At 57.9% G+C, this 16083-nt stretch overlaps 1 protein-coding gene across 3 annotated transcripts in view; it reads right to left on the bottom strand.

Annotated features, from left to right (window-relative positions):
- PTPRU (protein tyrosine phosphatase receptor type U) overlaps nt 1–11350 on the bottom strand; it is a 56586-nt gene extending 45236 nt beyond the window's left edge. The window contains exon 1 of one of the 3 annotated variants that reach the window (XM_085081221.1): nt 11165–11350. In XM_085081221.1, coding sequence (XP_084937347.1) covers nt 11165–11237 — 73 coding nt within the window. In that variant the 5' untranslated portion in view covers nt 11238–11350. Of the gene's footprint in view, nt 1–9973; nt 10122–11164 lie in introns of those variants that run through there. The other 2 variants (XM_085081223.1, XM_085081222.1) reach the window with 2 other exon arrangements.
- Between the last annotated feature and the right edge of the window lie 4733 nt (nt 11351–16083).

Raw genomic sequence — 16083 nt, 5'->3', positions numbered from 1 at the left:
TACACCAATAACATCACAAAATGGGGACAGGCTTTATGAAAAATGAGTTCATACCAAAACTTTAGCAAGTGCTGCTTCCCCAGAGCTATGAAATATGGTGCAGCCACCCAGGACTCCCAGTCCTGGTGGGAAAAAACCCATTTTACTCCTATCTTGGCTTAGCCAGGACTGGATCAGCCCCATGGTCATCTCTGGGGTGCAACATCTTGGGGGCACAAGCACCAGCCAGGCGAAGTAACACCAGTGATCTTCCAGAGTCTAGAGAAATTTTTTATCCCTGGCCTTCTCCAGCAGCTCCTGCCCTCTGTCCCAAGTAACCCTCAGCAGGAAACCAGGAGGATTCAGCTACCCACAGGACACACCACACACTGCCCTGGCAGCCAAGTGCAAACACCCTGTGGAGTGAAACCACCATCTGACCACACAGAGATGGGCAGGGGCTGAACAGAGCTCTTCTGTCATCAAATCCAGAGTTTTCACTGCCTGCCAGGAGGTGAAACTGGAGGCTTCACAGTTGCACAGCCCCAAACCATCACACCCAAGACCTCTCCTCTTAAATGCATGCGAGGAAGATGCTGCATCAAAGGATGAAGCTCTTTACACAGGATAAATGCTCAGTGAGCTGCTGCAAATGGGGAAACTGAGGCACAGAGGTGATCTGGTGAAGTCCCAGAACACCAGCAGCCCGGGATCACCCCAGGGATGGCAGAAAGCCGAGGGAAAGCTGGTTTGCTGTGATCCACAACCGCAGCTCCAGCAGATCCCGGCAAGGTGCCATCCCTTCCCAACACCCCCCGGAGCAGAGCCAGCCTTCCACCTCCCCATCCCAGCTGCTATTTCGAGGTGATTTCCTCGGCACACTCCTACGGGAACGTGCCCCGGGAAGGAAACGCTGGGAGGTGCTTCCCTCCGGGTGCCAGCAGACGCAGGGGATGGGGAGCAAGCACTGCAACTCGCCTGAAATTAGCTGCATTTCCCAGCCAGAGAGATCCTGTGCACAGCACGCCGCAGGCTCCTGGGTGAGGTGAAGGGATCTGGGATCATTTCCATCTAGGGGGCTCAGATTTCCAGGGGGTTGATGTTACAGGGGCTGTTTGGCACTGAGGAATCCAGCTGGGTGAGACAATCCAGACAGGGAGAGGTGACAGCACCCCAACATGTCACACTGACAGAGACCCAACAGCTCCATGGCCAAGCCCAGCCAAGCCCAAACACCCCAGGATTTCACTGGGAAAACCTCCTCCAGCCCAGGCAAAGGGGAGCTGAATCCCTCCATAGCTGCACTTGGCACACTCAGAGGGCCTGGGGCACAACACCACCACACAAAGTGTTTTTGTGCATCACACCCCAGAGATGACAAACCCCCTCCCTGCTCCCTTGTTCCCCACTTCTGCCAAAGAGAAACGTTTAAGACAAATATCACTGATGTGTCAGCCCCGATAAAAGCTGATTGGAAGAATATGGAAAGCAGCACCATTAGAATTCTCCCCAGTAGTTTGTTTTGGTTCTCCGAATCATTTTAAATATTGTATTTAATAGAAAAATAATTTGCTCAGCTGTAAGAAACATCAATTTGCAACTTGAAGCCTTGTATATTAGCCAGAGAAGCTAATGTGTAAACATTAGCAGCTCCAGGAACGCGTGGGGTTTGGCCAATGCAATTCCAGGGAGAGAGCAGCCAGATATTAAGACTGAGGATTTGCATAATAAGTCACTTATGCCTGATAACCTCAGTGTTTGGAACACGCAGGACTAGAGAACAATATCCATCTGCCAGCAACTACAGAAGACATAAATCTCCTTTTTTCCTTCTCTCTTTTTTTTTTTTTTGGCTGGTAAAGGCTCTTTATGGCTTTTACCTGCAGGTCCCCATGGAGTTGTCAAACCTCCTGCAGTGAGTACCCAGTCCCAGCAGCCTCTGAGGAGCCCCAGGGATGGGGGAGAACTGGGAAATCTGGATTCATTACAAGCATTTTGAAGCAAATACAACTCTGAGGAGTTTGCAGTGCCACAGGGGTGCCTCGTGCTCGGGCAAGGACCAAGTGTGCCACACATCACTGCGTGGTGAAAACGCATTTTAAAGCAAAGGGGGAATAACTAATCTTGCCAGAATCCTTCCCTGGGGCAAATCCAGCTGCCAATTGCACCTCCAGATGCTCTTCCCTCCCACCCCAAGAAGCTCCAGGTAACCCCATTACCTGCACCCCACTCAGGAGAGGTCCTGCAGCACAAAAATACCCTCCAGCTCTCAGCCAGGAGGCCACTAACCCGCAACACAAGTGCTTTAATAATGAACCATCACTTAATTAACATCGTCAGCACTGCCTCGTGGACTCAGTGGGAAGGAAAAGAAGGCAGGGAACCTTTGGAAAGCTCCGTCCTGCCGTTATCGATCGCTCCCCGTGCAATCACAGCTCACGGGCTGCGGAGCTGTGCGACACCTTGGGGAAAAAAAACGGTAACAAATTAAACTGGGAAAGGCAGGGGGAGAGAAAGCTCGTTTTTCCCCCCTGGTTCCTTTATTACCATCGTGTCCCTGCTGAGGATTAGCTACCCCACATGCCCAGGGACACAGAGAGGCCAGTGGGGACACACTGCTTCCAGGGATGCCTGAGGATAGAGGTGCTGCCTGGGCAGGAGTTCAGGCAGGAGAAGCAGCTGCTCCAGGACACAGAGCAGCACCACCAAAGCCCTCAGGGACTCCAGCTCCAGAAATCATGGGAAAGACCAAGTTTTCCAAACCAATCCCTTTCTGCAGGGGTAAAAAGGGGGTAATGCTCCGTGTCCCTTCCCACAGCAGGAACCACATCTCCACAGTGATGCCAGAAGGCTCATCCTGCTGGGATGGAGCTCATGCCAGCATTGGGAGGGCCTCAGGAGGCTGCTCTGAGGTTATTTGTGGCCTTTCAGGGCAGAGAATGGAGCTGGAGATCCCTCAGCCACCATCCATCACTGGCCATGGGGCTGCACCATCCCCAGCATCCCAGCCCAGCTCTGGGCAGGATAAAGATGAGAAGAAGAGAAGCAAGGCTCAGTGCCATGCAGAATCCAGGTCGACATCCTCCTCCTCCTCCTCCTTGTGCCACCAGAAGAGCCAGGAGCAGCAGTGTGGGCTGACTGACGCCAGGGCTGGCAGGTGACAACGTGTGACGTTGGCACATCAATCACAGCGCAGGGGCTGAACCTCTGCTAAGGAATGGGGGAACTGGATCTGCTGGGAGGGTAAAGGCACCAGCAGGAGCCCTCGTGGGAGGAATATAAAGGAGCTCTGTGCCCAGGGGAACATGCTGGGCCAAGCCTGGCACCCTTCAGCCAGGCAAAGGTGGGGAAATGGCAAATCAAGCCACAAAAAAAAGGTTTTTAACAGTCTGTGAATTTGGCTTAGCCACTCCAGTCAGAACTAGCTTGGGCATCCACCCATCCTGACCTGCAGCATCCTCAACCCATTCCAGCAAAAACTCTGGGATTACACGAATTATGCAGGAAGAACTAAACAGTCCCTGCAGTGCCAGAAGTGCACACAACACCCTGCAAACCCCAATGCTCAGCACCTTCCACCTCCTCCCTGCACACATCCTGCTCCAGACAGATCCCAGCTAACACCCCTGACCAGCGGCAGCCACCATTCCGTGGCAAGGAAGGCAGGAGACAGCATGGAAAAATGTTATTGAGAGCCAGCAGCTCCCCAGGCAGCAGCCTGGGTGAGAGACTAAATAAAAAAGTTCAGTTGATATAAAGAGAAATAGCCCAACGCGGAGATGTGCTGCTTTAGTTTAATATTGTTATAATCCAGGGAAAGCAGACTGGTTGCCGGCTGCAGAAAATCAATGGGATATTATCACTCAGCAGACAGATGAAAATACAGTAAAAATAAGTAGAAATAATAACAGAAATCGGAGAGTCCTTGGGAAGAGCCCCAGAAGGGCAGTGGCTGAACCTGACCAGGGAGAGGTCAGAGCCTGCCCTGGCACTCACTGCAGGCTTTCAAAATCACTCCTGAGCTGCTCCTTCCCCAAAAACATCCTCCACAGGGTGCAGACAGGTGCCCCAATGCCACCAAAACCACAGTGAGGACTTTGAGGTGCCAGGGGGGTCACCAGGATCACCCACTCTGTAGCACCTGGTAATTAAAGAAAGAGCATTTCTGCAGCTGAATCACCCAGGGTGACAATGTGGCTCTGCTGGCGCAGGGATGTGCTGGCTGGGGTGAGGAGCTGGCACTGTGGGGTGTGTGGGGCTGTGACAGGTCCTTGTCCCCACCAGTGGGCTGCCAGCAGCAGGGAAGGACTTCAGAGGAGACACCATCCTTGGGTGGATCTGCTTGGACTTCCTGACCAGCCTGGAAAATTGCTGTTGTTCAACCCTCCAGCATCACAGCTTTTTGGAGTTTTCTGAGGACCCCAGGGCTCCAGGGTCACTCAGCACAGGACAGAGAGGGAGCTGCACCCCGAGGAGCCCTGCAGAGCACCCTCAAAACCACAGCAGCTCCAGGGACACCTCCAAACCCATCCAAGCAAGGAAACTACAGCAGTTTGCTTAGTCCATCCCTCCACCTGCTCTCACCTCTATAAGTGAGAGGCAGCAATGCTCCATCCCTTTGCAGAAAAGCCATTCCCACCATCTCCTGTCAGAAACACCTCTCAGGCAGCACCCCAAAGTCAATCCCCTGCTCTGGGGGATCAGCTAAACCACAGCCAGTGAGTGATTCATCTCCTCTTCCAGATCCAGACTGGCCACCACTGGCCTCTGGGGACATCCTGCTCCAGGGGACATCCAGATGGTGTGTCCAGCAGCTGAGGGTCCAGTTGGGCTGGAGCCAATGTGCTCCTTGGCTTGGCTAATTGGGCTAATTAGGCTGAAGGCCTCCAGCACTCAGCAGCACTCAGGCTCAAACACCCAGAGGTCACAGGGCTTGTCTCCCCAGCAGGGCCCTGGGGACAGTAGCCTCGTTAAGACTCATCAGGTCATGGATGTCCCTGTCCCCTCATCCTCAGAGCACCTCCTGCCTCCCCATCCCAGCCACAACCCTGATCGACTTAACGATGTCAGGAAAGCTTGGATCCACATGGGGATCCAACCAAAAGCAGTTATTGGTTAATTTAGAGCTCCCCAGCCCCAGCACAGTCCCAGAATGGGGAGGGATGAACCCTCTGGCAGCCCAGGAAGGCTGCAGGGAGCTGGGGGGCTGTGCCAACACAGCCACCCTGTCACGGGTGATTTGCCAGTATTTTTCAAGCCCAATTAAAAAAAAAAAAAAAAAACAAGGCATCAAAAATTTGTGTATGACAAAAATATTCAGGAAGTTGCTCCAGCTGCAACATGCTCCCACCCCCCAGCTGCAGTGCAACACTCTGCTCCCACTGCATCCCTGCCGGGGATGGGGGCTTTCCCAGCTTTCCTGAGGGGACAGTGGGGTCCCCAGGCAATGGGGGGCATGGCAGACACATCCCTGCTCCCCCTTGAGCAATGGGGCTGCCCAGAGCCCCCCAGCCCCGAGCTGGGGCTCCACTGCCACTGCAGGACACTGGGGGAAGCCAAACACCCACCCTCACCCAGCTCCTGTTCCCCAACATCTGGAGCACTTCTGGAGGCAGGAAGGTCAGGAATTTATAGCCAAGCCAGTCAGGGTGCTCTTTCCAGATGTGAATCTGTCACACACAGTTGGGGTCACACATTGGGACCCCACTGAGCCCCAAACTGCAGGAGCATTGCATTCCCTGTCCTCCCAGTGCAGCCCAGGCTCCTCTCTGGAGCAAGCAGCATCCCAAAGGCCAGGAAGCCACAGGAACAGCCCCTGCACCCCTCTGCACCCCATGGCACAGGCAAGTTCTGCTGTCCTGCTCCTGCAGCCATCAGAGCAGCAGCACCCAGATTTGGGGTCTGGCAGAGGCACCCAGGACATGAAACAGGGACAGCATCAGCTTGGTTCACCACAATCCACGCTTGGATTCACCCTCCAGGTGGGAGAACTTGGGGTGCAAAGCCTGAGCCCCTTAAACGTGCAGTAAATATGTTTCCCCAGCAGTGCCCAGGCAGGACAAAGCTGCAATCCTGGGCTGTGACAGCCAGGCAGGACCTGGAGCAGCACGGAAGCAGCCTGGGAATGAGCAGCAGCCAACAACCTCCCAGCAAGCAGGAACACCCCTGATTAAAGAAAAATAAACAAAACAGCAGCCCTGGAAGGGCAGGTGACACGTGAGCCCCCAGCGCTGGCAGCAGTGACAGGGACAGGGCTGCTCCACAGGCAAAAGCTCTTCTGCCTTTGCCTTCCAGCAGCTGGAAGAGTTGGACTTTGGCTTCTGATCCAGGCAGAGAACCTGCCACTCCCAGGGCCAGGAAAGCAAACAGCTCAGAACACCGAGGAAAGTCCCTCTGGCACCTGCCAGCTCCACAGCCACTCCCCAAAGATGTCCTTCTCCCGGCGAGGAGGAGCAGATCCCGTGTCCCCAGACCCCTCGAGCCAGGCTGGCACCCCCTCTCCCACCCCATCTCCCACCCACATCCACCCAGCACAGGGAAAAGCAGCAGCAGCTCCTGCCAGGCCACCTGCAGCCGAGAGGAAAAGCTCCATCTCCAGGACTTATTTACTTTAAGGCTGCCAACGAGGAGGCAATTAGCTGCGGGGGATTAATTGTTGGGAATCCTCCTTGTCCAGAGGGGAAAGCCTCAGTTTCACCAAGTCCTGGGAGGGGTCTCCAGTCTGGAATGGGAGAGCAGGATCCCAGCAAAGCTGCAAAGCAAACCCCGAGCTGCTGTGGGGGAGAAGAGGTTTGGGAATCTTGACATTTAATCACGCAGTAACGAAAGGTTCCCAGACACGTCTAATAAGACAATTATAGTGCATGTTAATAATAGATTATTAAAAAGCTTATTTATGGAGGTTTAAGCAGGCAGCTGACAGGACTGTGTCGATAAGGCTCTCCAGAGCCTGTGCTACCTCCCAGCTCCCAGGGATGCAGCAGGGATTTGCCTTTCCTTGCCTCCAGCCCCTCGTGCTTAACCCCTGCATGACTGCCCAAAGCTAAGCAGCAAAACCCTGGAGAGGATTGTTATGGGGTGTTTTGGGGTGCTCAGAACTCCCAGCCCCTCTGCAGAGCAAGGATTGGGTGATGAAGTGAAGGAAAAACCATCCCAGCTGCAGTCAAGAGGAAAACCAACAGCAAGGAGGTTGTCACAGCCAGGGCAGGGGTTAAAGCCACCAACAAGCACCTGCCTTGGTCTTCCAGGGGGTGTCCCTCCTCCCCCAGGGCCCTGATCCTGATAGGCTTTATTCTGGGAAAGCTCCCAGGGAAGCTGGAATAGGGCTGGTTTGTCTCAGTTTGGATTACAAAGGGAAAAATGTGCATTTTGGGCCAGGAGGTGACTCACCAGCATCCCTGTTCCCGGGGCCAGGGCAGGTCCAGGCACCCAGAGGAAAAACATGAAACAGGAGTTTTGGAACAAGAAGAAAAGGGTAAAAATGAAACAAATGCAACTGCAAGTCTTGATGGGGGAGAAAAAAAACAGGCATTGCCAGGCTCCACCACGGAGCTGCAGATACAAAGCCAGAGGGACAGGTCCATCCAGGAGCATCAGCATCACTCGGAGCCTCCCGAAATTCTGCTTCTCCCTCACGGACGGTGAAAATCCACCACACTCCAGCGTCCCTCTGCACACACTGGAGAGCCAAGGGCTGGGGAGCCAGAAACCTCTGCCCTGGGCACACTTGGGCACGTCAACAGGATTTTCCGGAGCATCCCGACGCAGGAGCCTGAAGGGTGTTTGCACTGTCTGGGTGCTCTGGGAAAGGGCATGGCACTCCCAGGGCATTACAAACACACGGAGGAGCAAACAAGAGGAAGAGCTTCTTCCCTGGCACGGCAGAAGAGGCAAGAGGGGAAAAAAAAATCCAAGCTTGAAACAAGCTGACAAGGAAAATGTAATGTTCTCGCACATTTTCAGTGCTTGGCGAAGGCGGGGTGGGGAGAAAACCGCCGCGGCATGGGAGAGATTGTGGACAGGCAGGTGGAGGGGAATAAACACCGGGAAAAGCGCTGGGAGAGCACAAAACACTGACTGTGTCCCTCAGCAGCAGCTGGGGACACCCCTGACCCCCCTGCCCCGAGCATCCCCCGCTCATCCCTTCTGCAGCACCTCCCGAGCCGCCGTGACCGTTAACGGGCGGGGTGTGCCCTGCTCCCCATCCCAACCCCGGCCCGGGAACGGCGTCTGCTCGCCTGTTCCCATTCACTCGAGCGAGACAGCACCGCCGCGTCGGGTCAGGGTCACCCGTGCCACCTCCTGCCAGCGCTGTCCCGCGGCGACAGGGACGCTTGGGGGGCCCCGTTCCCCCCGCCTGACCCCAGCTGCTCACCACAGCCACCCGAAAAGCAATCTGAGTGCCACCGGAGATGTCCCCAACCCCAGTCCAGCGCTCCCCGGCAATCCCAACCTCCCAAGTGGAAGCTGCAAACCCAAATATTTTATTTGCTTAATTGGTGCTAACGAAGTCGAAGCCGAGCGCAAACAGCTTCCGCATAATTCCGGCGGGAGTGCCACGCAGCACCGCGGCTGTGTGTCCCCAACGCCTGTCCCCAGTGCCGGGGAACAGCCCGGCAGCACGGGGGGACACGGGTTGGGACCCCTGAGAGCAGCTCGTTGCTGAATTCTCGGGGTGCAATGCAGAAAAGAGGAGGTGAACCCCATTATGGAATCGTTCAGGTTGGGAAACATCGCCGAGTCCAACCATTCTGCCAACACTGCCAAGGCCACCACGTCCCCAGGTGCCACATCCACCTTTCCTGGGAGAGGAGGCAAAAGGAGGAGGGAAACAGCTGAGCCTGCACAGCCTCCTGCCCCGGGCCCAGAGCAGAGCCCTGCGAGCCAGGCTGGCCACAGGCTTGGAGCAGGGAAAGGCTCTGCGTCCTGCTGCAAGGAGCCCCGGGAGGAGAGATGGGGTGACAAATCCCCGGTGCCAAGCAAGGTCCCTGTCCCAGCCTGCTGGCACCACAAGAGCCCCCGGATCGCTCGGTTTGGGGGGCCAGCCAGTGCCCCCCCACATCATCCTGGTCCTCTCCATGACAAGCACAACAGGCTAGCGACAACAGCTCAGTCACTGCGAAATCTTCGTGAACTACCAAAGTTTGAAGGCTGCAGGAAGGGGCAAAGAACACCCCAAGTCCGTGGGGGGTTGTGACCAGGGCACCCCACTTCCTCTCTGTGCCTCAGTTTCCCCACCTGTAGAAGGGACCACACCGTGCCCTTTCTTCGCAAAGGCACAGCTAAAAAAAGCTCATCGTCTGAAAATACCCACCGAGACAAGCAGCTGGTCCTCCCCAGCGACCCCAGAGCACGTGCAAACAGCTGAAATATTTTACCAGCCCTGCCCCTGTGCAGCCCCAGCCATGAGCTGGGCAAGCTCCCCGCAGCCGGCCAAGCCACAGCAGGAGCAAAGAGCAGATCCCGGTGCACAGCAGCCCGCGGTGGGGTTGGGGGGCTGGAAGCAGACCCCTCCCCTCCCCTCCAGCTGGATCCAGTCCCTTCGGCTCCACTGCGGAGCTGAGCCTGCTCTGCATCTCCCGGGGAAATGGAGCAAACACACTCCTGATTTACACCCGGAGTGGGCTCTTCCTGCCCTTCGCCAGGGCCGTCCTGCAGGGAAGGGAGCCCACCAGGGGAAAGGGTTTGTTTAGGGGGGACACACTGCCCACAAAGCCCCCCGGTGTGTCCCCACCACTGTCCCTCCAGCCCCTGACGGCTGCGGCAGCTCAGCCCTGAGAGCCACCAGAGGAACACAGAGCAGGGCTGGGGAGCAGCAAACCCCAAACGCCACCCCAACACCGTGGTGGGGAGCAGAACTCCCTTACTCCAGCAGATCACTGAGCCCCCCATCAGCTCCGTGCCTCAGTTTCCCCATCGCATCCCCAGCTCCGAAGCTCAGAGCAGCAGCTCCCCCCGGCACACAGCTCCCCCCACCAAAAAATAAAATACAAACCCATTTCCTCCTCATTTTCCCCACCCTGCACGAGCCGGGGGAGCCTCAGCAGCTTCGTTTCCCCCTATCCATGGTCTATCCATCCCCCAGCCGCCGTCTCTCCAATCCTCCATCCATCCCCCACGGCACGGGTCAGCCGCCGCTTGTTTTCTGCTGATGGGTGTCACTATTTATAATCTTTGGAGAAATGCCACTACCCAAAAAAAACAGAATCAATGCACCACCACAGGGACTGCGTGCAGGTGAGCAGCTCGGATTGAAAGGTAAAAAATTAAAGAGCTAGGCAAAAATACACTTTAATGCGATGGGCATCAGCCAGGAGCTGGGGGTGACAGCAACAGGGACCCCATGGAGTGAGGCACCAGCTCCCCGCTCCCCCGCGGCTCCGTTTCACCCAAAAACCCCCGGCAGCACCTCGGGAGCCCCAAATTCCCACTCCCCGCAGCATCCAAGCCGGTTCGAGCTCCCCGAAGGGATCGGGAGCGAGTCGTTCCCTCACACTCCGCATCAGCCCTTCCCAGCCCCTGCCCGGGGGTCCCGGGGGGCGCAGCGCTGGGGTGCTCAGGGGGAGGAGGGGAAAATTAAAAACATGTAAATGAACCAAATGGCATCAATCGATCGTGTTTCGGTACAACTCCCCCCGCACCCCCGCGGCACAACCAGAGCCCGGAGGATGCGACCGGAGCCGCCGCGCCGCCACCTGTTCCTACCGGAGGGTCCCCAGCTTCCCCCCGGGGCCCCAGTGACACCACCGGGATCCCGCCGCCCCCCGGGCACCGGCACAGAGCTCCCCTCGCCCGCATCCCCCCGCCGCCACCGGGGGAAGTTTTGCCTCCCGGGGTGCAGCGGTTCCCGGGGGTCGGACGGTGGCCCCGGTACCGGTACCGGGCGGGAGCCGCGGGGAGCGCTCGGCGGAGCATGCTCGGGGTGGGGGGCACCGAACCCCCGGTCGGGAAAACTTCCCCCGGCGGCGGCGAGGGCAGCGCGGGCGACAGGAGCCCCACGGCGGTTCCCGGGGTGCGGTGGGATCCCGGTGGCTCCACGGAGGGCGGGGGTCGCGGAGCGGTCCGGGGACCCTCCGGTAGTTACAGGTGGCGGCGGCGGGACGGACGGGACCCTCCGCACCCCGGGGCCGCCCCGAGCGAGCGGGACCCCCCTCTCCGCGGCGCACACACCGCGCTCCGTCCCTACCGGCGGGCGTCTCGGTGTCCAGCGCGTAGACCCGCAGGGCGAGGGCGAGCAGCAGCGCCCGGGCGCTCCGCATGGTGCGGCCGGTGCCGGTGACCGGGCGGGGGGCGGCGGGGCCGTGGCCGTGGCCCCAGCCGCCGCTGCGCGCCCGCGGTTCCGGCGCGGCGGGGGCGCAGCGGGGCCCGCGCGACCGCCCCGCGCCTCAAATACCGGATCGCGCCCGCCGTGACGTCACCGCCGCCCGCGGGGGGGGGGGGGGGAGCGCCGGTACCGGGAACGGCAACGGCGGCGGGGCGGCGGCGCCCTCTGGCGGACACGAGCGGTGCTGCCGCGGGGGAAGTTTTGGGGGAGCGGGGGGTGGGGAGTTATGGGGGGATGGGGGCAGTCTCCGGTACCGGGGAGGAGGGGAGAGGTCCCGGGAGTTACCGGGGGAATGGGGAGTCTCCGGTACCGGGGAGGAGGGGAGAGGAGAGGTCTCGGGAGTTTGTGGGGGAATGGGGGGTCTCCGGTACCGGGGGAGGAGGTCTCGGGGGGCTTGGAGGGTCTCCGGTACCGGGGGAGGAGAGGAGAGGTCCCGGGAGCTGGGAGGGACGGGCGGCGCACGGTACCGGGAGGAGACTCTCCCGTGCTGCGGGGTGCGGGGAGAGGGGCGGTCCCGGGAGTTACGGGGAGGGAGGGCGGTGCGCGGGTAAGGCGGGGGTCTCCGGTCCCGGGGGCTGCGAGGAGAGGGATATGCGACACCGGGCGAGACGGGGAGGAAGTCCTGCGGGAGGCGGGGAATGGGGGCACCGGGAGTTACGGGACTGAGGGCGGTGCACGGTTAAAGAGGGGAGGTCTCCGGTACCGGGAGAGGGGGCTGCGCTGCCCGGGAGAACCTCTCGCTTGCGGGGTGCCGCCAGGTTGGACCCCGCAAGGGTGCGGGAGGAAGCACGGCTGCGGGGAGACCCAGCTGCAGGGGGGAGAGGTGGTCCCTCGGAGGCTGCCAGGCTTTGGGGGTCCCTGGTTTTAGGGATGTGCAGGGATGTAGGGACAGTGCCCAGCTTGGGGGGCCCTGCCTGCAGAAACGGCCCCAGGACCCCCCAAATGCAGGGAGTGTCCTCAGGGGGCCCAGCTGGAGGGTCGCCGCCAAGCTGGAGTGGATGCTGGGGGGTTCCAGCTGCAGGACAGGTGATGGAAGGAGGCTGGGATGGGGGGAAGTGATGGTGACACCCACTCTGGGGTGTCCCCAGCCCCTCGAGTGCCCCCCATAACCCCAGGGCTGTCCCCAAGGCTGTGAGGCAGAGCCAGGACCCCACAGGCTGGACACTGGGGACAGAGCCTGCTGCCCACCCCAGGGTGTCCTCAGACCCCAAAACCCCCTTGTCCTCCACCACAAGCTGGATGTCTCCGAGGCACAGGTACGTGGAATGCTCATGTCACACGATGGTGACATGGAAAGCTCGACAAGGCTGTTTGGGAGTGGCAGAGGCACATGGGACCCTGGTGACACCTAGCAAAGCCACTGTCCCCTGGCGTGGGAAGAGGGTGACAGAGGGAGGTGCAGGATGTAACTCAGAGCGAGCAGAAAGGAGAAAAACCCCAAAGGATGTCAAAGGAGAAGAATCGCTGTCCCTTTCCCAGCCGAGGTGCAGGATCAGGCACAGAGCTCTGGCAGCCCCTGCTGTCCCTGCCGGCAGTGCCAGCGGGGATGAAAGGCCCCTTGTTCACTGACATCCTCTCCAGCCCTATTTCTGGAGGAAAATGTTTTCCCAAAGGTTTGGGGTGAGGAGGAGGGGAACTTTGCATCAGCTTTCCGGCGTGATCTCTGCTGGGGTCACCCAGCCCTGGCTGCAACTCCAGGCTGAGAGCTGCTTGGGCACAGGAAAGCTTGGAAAGCAGAGGGAACAATGCTGGAAGTATTGGGACTTTTTACCCCAAATCACACAGGGAGAATCCCTGGCATTGGCATCACCCTGCGATGATTCTGCCTTGTCCTGAAAGACAGCACCCAGTGCCAGCAGCCAGCAGGGTGACAGAGGGACAGGAGATGGTACCTGGTTGTCACTGAGGCTGGTGAAGCCACCAGGAAGCTCCAAGCCCTGGAAGTAGGACAGCACTGCCCGCCAGCTTCATCCCAGTTCTGCTCATCCCCAGGGATGCTGCTGTGCTGCTGCTCTGTGCTGGGCTGGGCTGGCGTCACTATCTGGGGACACTGCACAGCCCTGGGGACACCACTCAGCCTTGGGGACACTGGTGAGCCCTGGGGACACTGCACAGCCCTGGGGACGCTGCACAGCCTTTGGGACACTGCACAGCTTTGGGGACACTGCACAGCCTTTGGGACACTGCACAGCTTTGGGGACACTGCACAGCCTTTGGGACACTGCACAGCTTTGGGGACACTGATCAGCCCTGGGGACACTGCACAGCTTTGGGGACACTGCACTGGCACAGGGCACCACACAGCCCTGGGGACACTGCACAGCCTTGGGGACACTGCAGAGCCCTCTCCCATCCTCCCTGGGACAGGGGTTCAGCATATCTGGGGTCACCCCAGAGCTGCCAGCCCCAAACACTCTAACTGGCAGTGTCCCCAATGTCACCCCTCCCTGTGCCATGGAGGTACAAAACATTTACCCTCCATTCCCAGTTGCCCCAGTTGCCCCAAGCAGGTTAGCACCATGGTGACACCTTCTCACAGGGATGCATCTGTCCCCATGGATGTGGGGACAAACCCCTGTGTGTCCCCCAGCCAGGACAGGACGGCACACTTGGGGTGAGGCTGATGGACACCCCTCTCCAAACCTCATTGCCCCATGCTGAGCATGGAGTGATCCTGACAAATCCTCTCCCAGCGACACCAAAAGCCTGTTAAAATAATGCCTGATAAGGGAATTAAGCTGCTTAGATGTGTGGCAGCGAAGGCAGGAGAGGGCTGGCACGGTGCTAACTCTGCAGGGTTCCCCTGGAGTTTTTTGGAGAAAAATCCCCAAAGTCGCTCTAGGAGGAGAAGCTGAGTGATGCAGCAGCTGAGGGATGAGCTGGGGAGATTCTCTGCCCAGGCTGGGGAGGAATTTGGGGGGTTTTGTCCCAGCAGCTGAACTGAAACAGTTCAGGGGGGAAACGCAGCCAAGGGCAAGCAGCAGCAGGATATTCTCAGGATTCTGGAGGAGCCCACCAGGAAATAGGGAATTTTTAAGCTGCACAAGCCTGTTGGAGCACTGACTGTTTTCCACCACCTTTTAAACACCAGAAATGTATTTCCAAACCAATCGCTTCACAAAATGATAAAAATGGGGTTTTGTCACAGCCAGCGTGTCACGGCAGAACTGTTCCCAGTTCCCTGTGGGTCACCATGCTGCTCCAACACTCCACAGCCCAATCCCAACTGTGCCACCTCCTCGGGTGAGCCCTGGGACTCATTTGGTGACATTTCTGTGCTTCTTAACAGTGATCATTAATGCACCCAGGAGCTGCCAGGACCCTTTTGCATGGAGGGGTTGGTGCATGGAGGGTGTGCATTCATACTGCCACCAGGTCTGGGGACAAGCAGGAATTGTCCCCAGGGCTCTGGATGAGGACAATTATCTCTCCAGCACATCCATCTCAAATCCCATCTGAAAGGGAAGGGAGGGAAGGGAGGGACGGGAGGGAGGGAGGGAAGGGAGGGAGGGAGGGAGGGAGGGAAGGAAGGAAGGAAGGAAGGAAGGAAGGAAGGAAGGAAGGAAGGAAGGAAGGAAGGAAGGAAGGAAGGAAGGAAGGAAGGAAGGAAGGAAGGAAGGAAGGAAGGAAGGAAGGAAGGAAGGAAGGAAGGAAGGAAGGAAGGAAGGAAGGAAGGAAGGAAGGAAGGAAGGAAGGAAGGAAGGAAGGAAGGAAGGAAGGAAGGAAGGAAGGAAGGAAGGACATACAGCACTGCTCCATGCAGCTGCAGGGATCAAACCAGTGACAACCCATCAGGACCAAGCTCCATCCCATTCCTGGGGTGCCAATCCTTTCCCAATCCCTTCCCAATCATCTCCTCTCACCCTGAGCACCGGCAGGATGAGCCCACACTCCCCTGCCCTGTCTCCCTGTGCCGTCAGCCCCGAGCGTCTTGCAGGAGCAATCGAGTTAAAATGAAGTAATCACTCTTCAAGTACAGTCATTTGGAGGAAAAATATAGGCCTTGCGGTGATTGCAAATGGTCTCCACTGGAACCATCCCTCCCACTCGAGGGAGAAATGTTTTCAGCTCCGAGGTGCTCAGTGACAGCAGCCTTCAAGCACAGCCAGTGTGGCCACATCCCATCTTGTGGCTTCTCCCAGGTTTGGGGTAAAAAGCTGGGATTTGGGGCTTTGAATCTGTTAGGAGCCAGCAGTACTTTTGGAATATTCTTTTGCTCTCAGATATCTCTGTAAAAAGGCAGGGTCAGGGAGAGGGGCTGCCCTGAGCCCTGATTGCAGAGCCCAGGGATGGAGCTGCAGCACCCAGCGTCCCCTCAAACCACTGCACAAGCATCTCCACGCTCACCAGTGCTTTCCATACCAAAACCCATTCATATTTGATTTATTTCAGAACACCACCTTTTGCTGCCAGCACAGTAATTCCCCATTTTTCCCCGTTAAACCCTCAGGGCACAGAGCCTGTCACTCCCTCCCCAGCACAGCTCCCAGCAGTGCCTTCCCTGCAGCAAATCTTGCACAGCTGCTGGGACACAACCACCCCACACTGCATTTTAAGCCATTTCACACCCCCACCCCCCAAAATATTATCACCTTCTGGGTTTTTTTTCCTCCTTTTCCTTTTACTCCACCCTCTCTCCCTCTTCCTCCATACCCCCTTCCCTTTTTCCACACCTCCACCTATTACACCCCCATCCAGTTCTTTCTAACAACTCTCTGCTATTTTCTCGAATCACCTGCCTTCTGCTAACGCCAAAAAATCCTTTCTCTTTCTTAACAGAC

Source organism: Lichenostomus cassidix, chromosome 23 (assembly GCF_008360975.1).
Source record: "Lichenostomus cassidix isolate B80296 chromosome 23, HeHo_3.0, whole genome shotgun sequence".
NCBI classification, from domain to species: domain Eukaryota; kingdom Metazoa; phylum Chordata; class Aves; order Passeriformes; family Meliphagidae; genus Lichenostomus; species Lichenostomus cassidix.
This window is presented reverse-complemented; position numbering and strand designations above follow the sequence as displayed.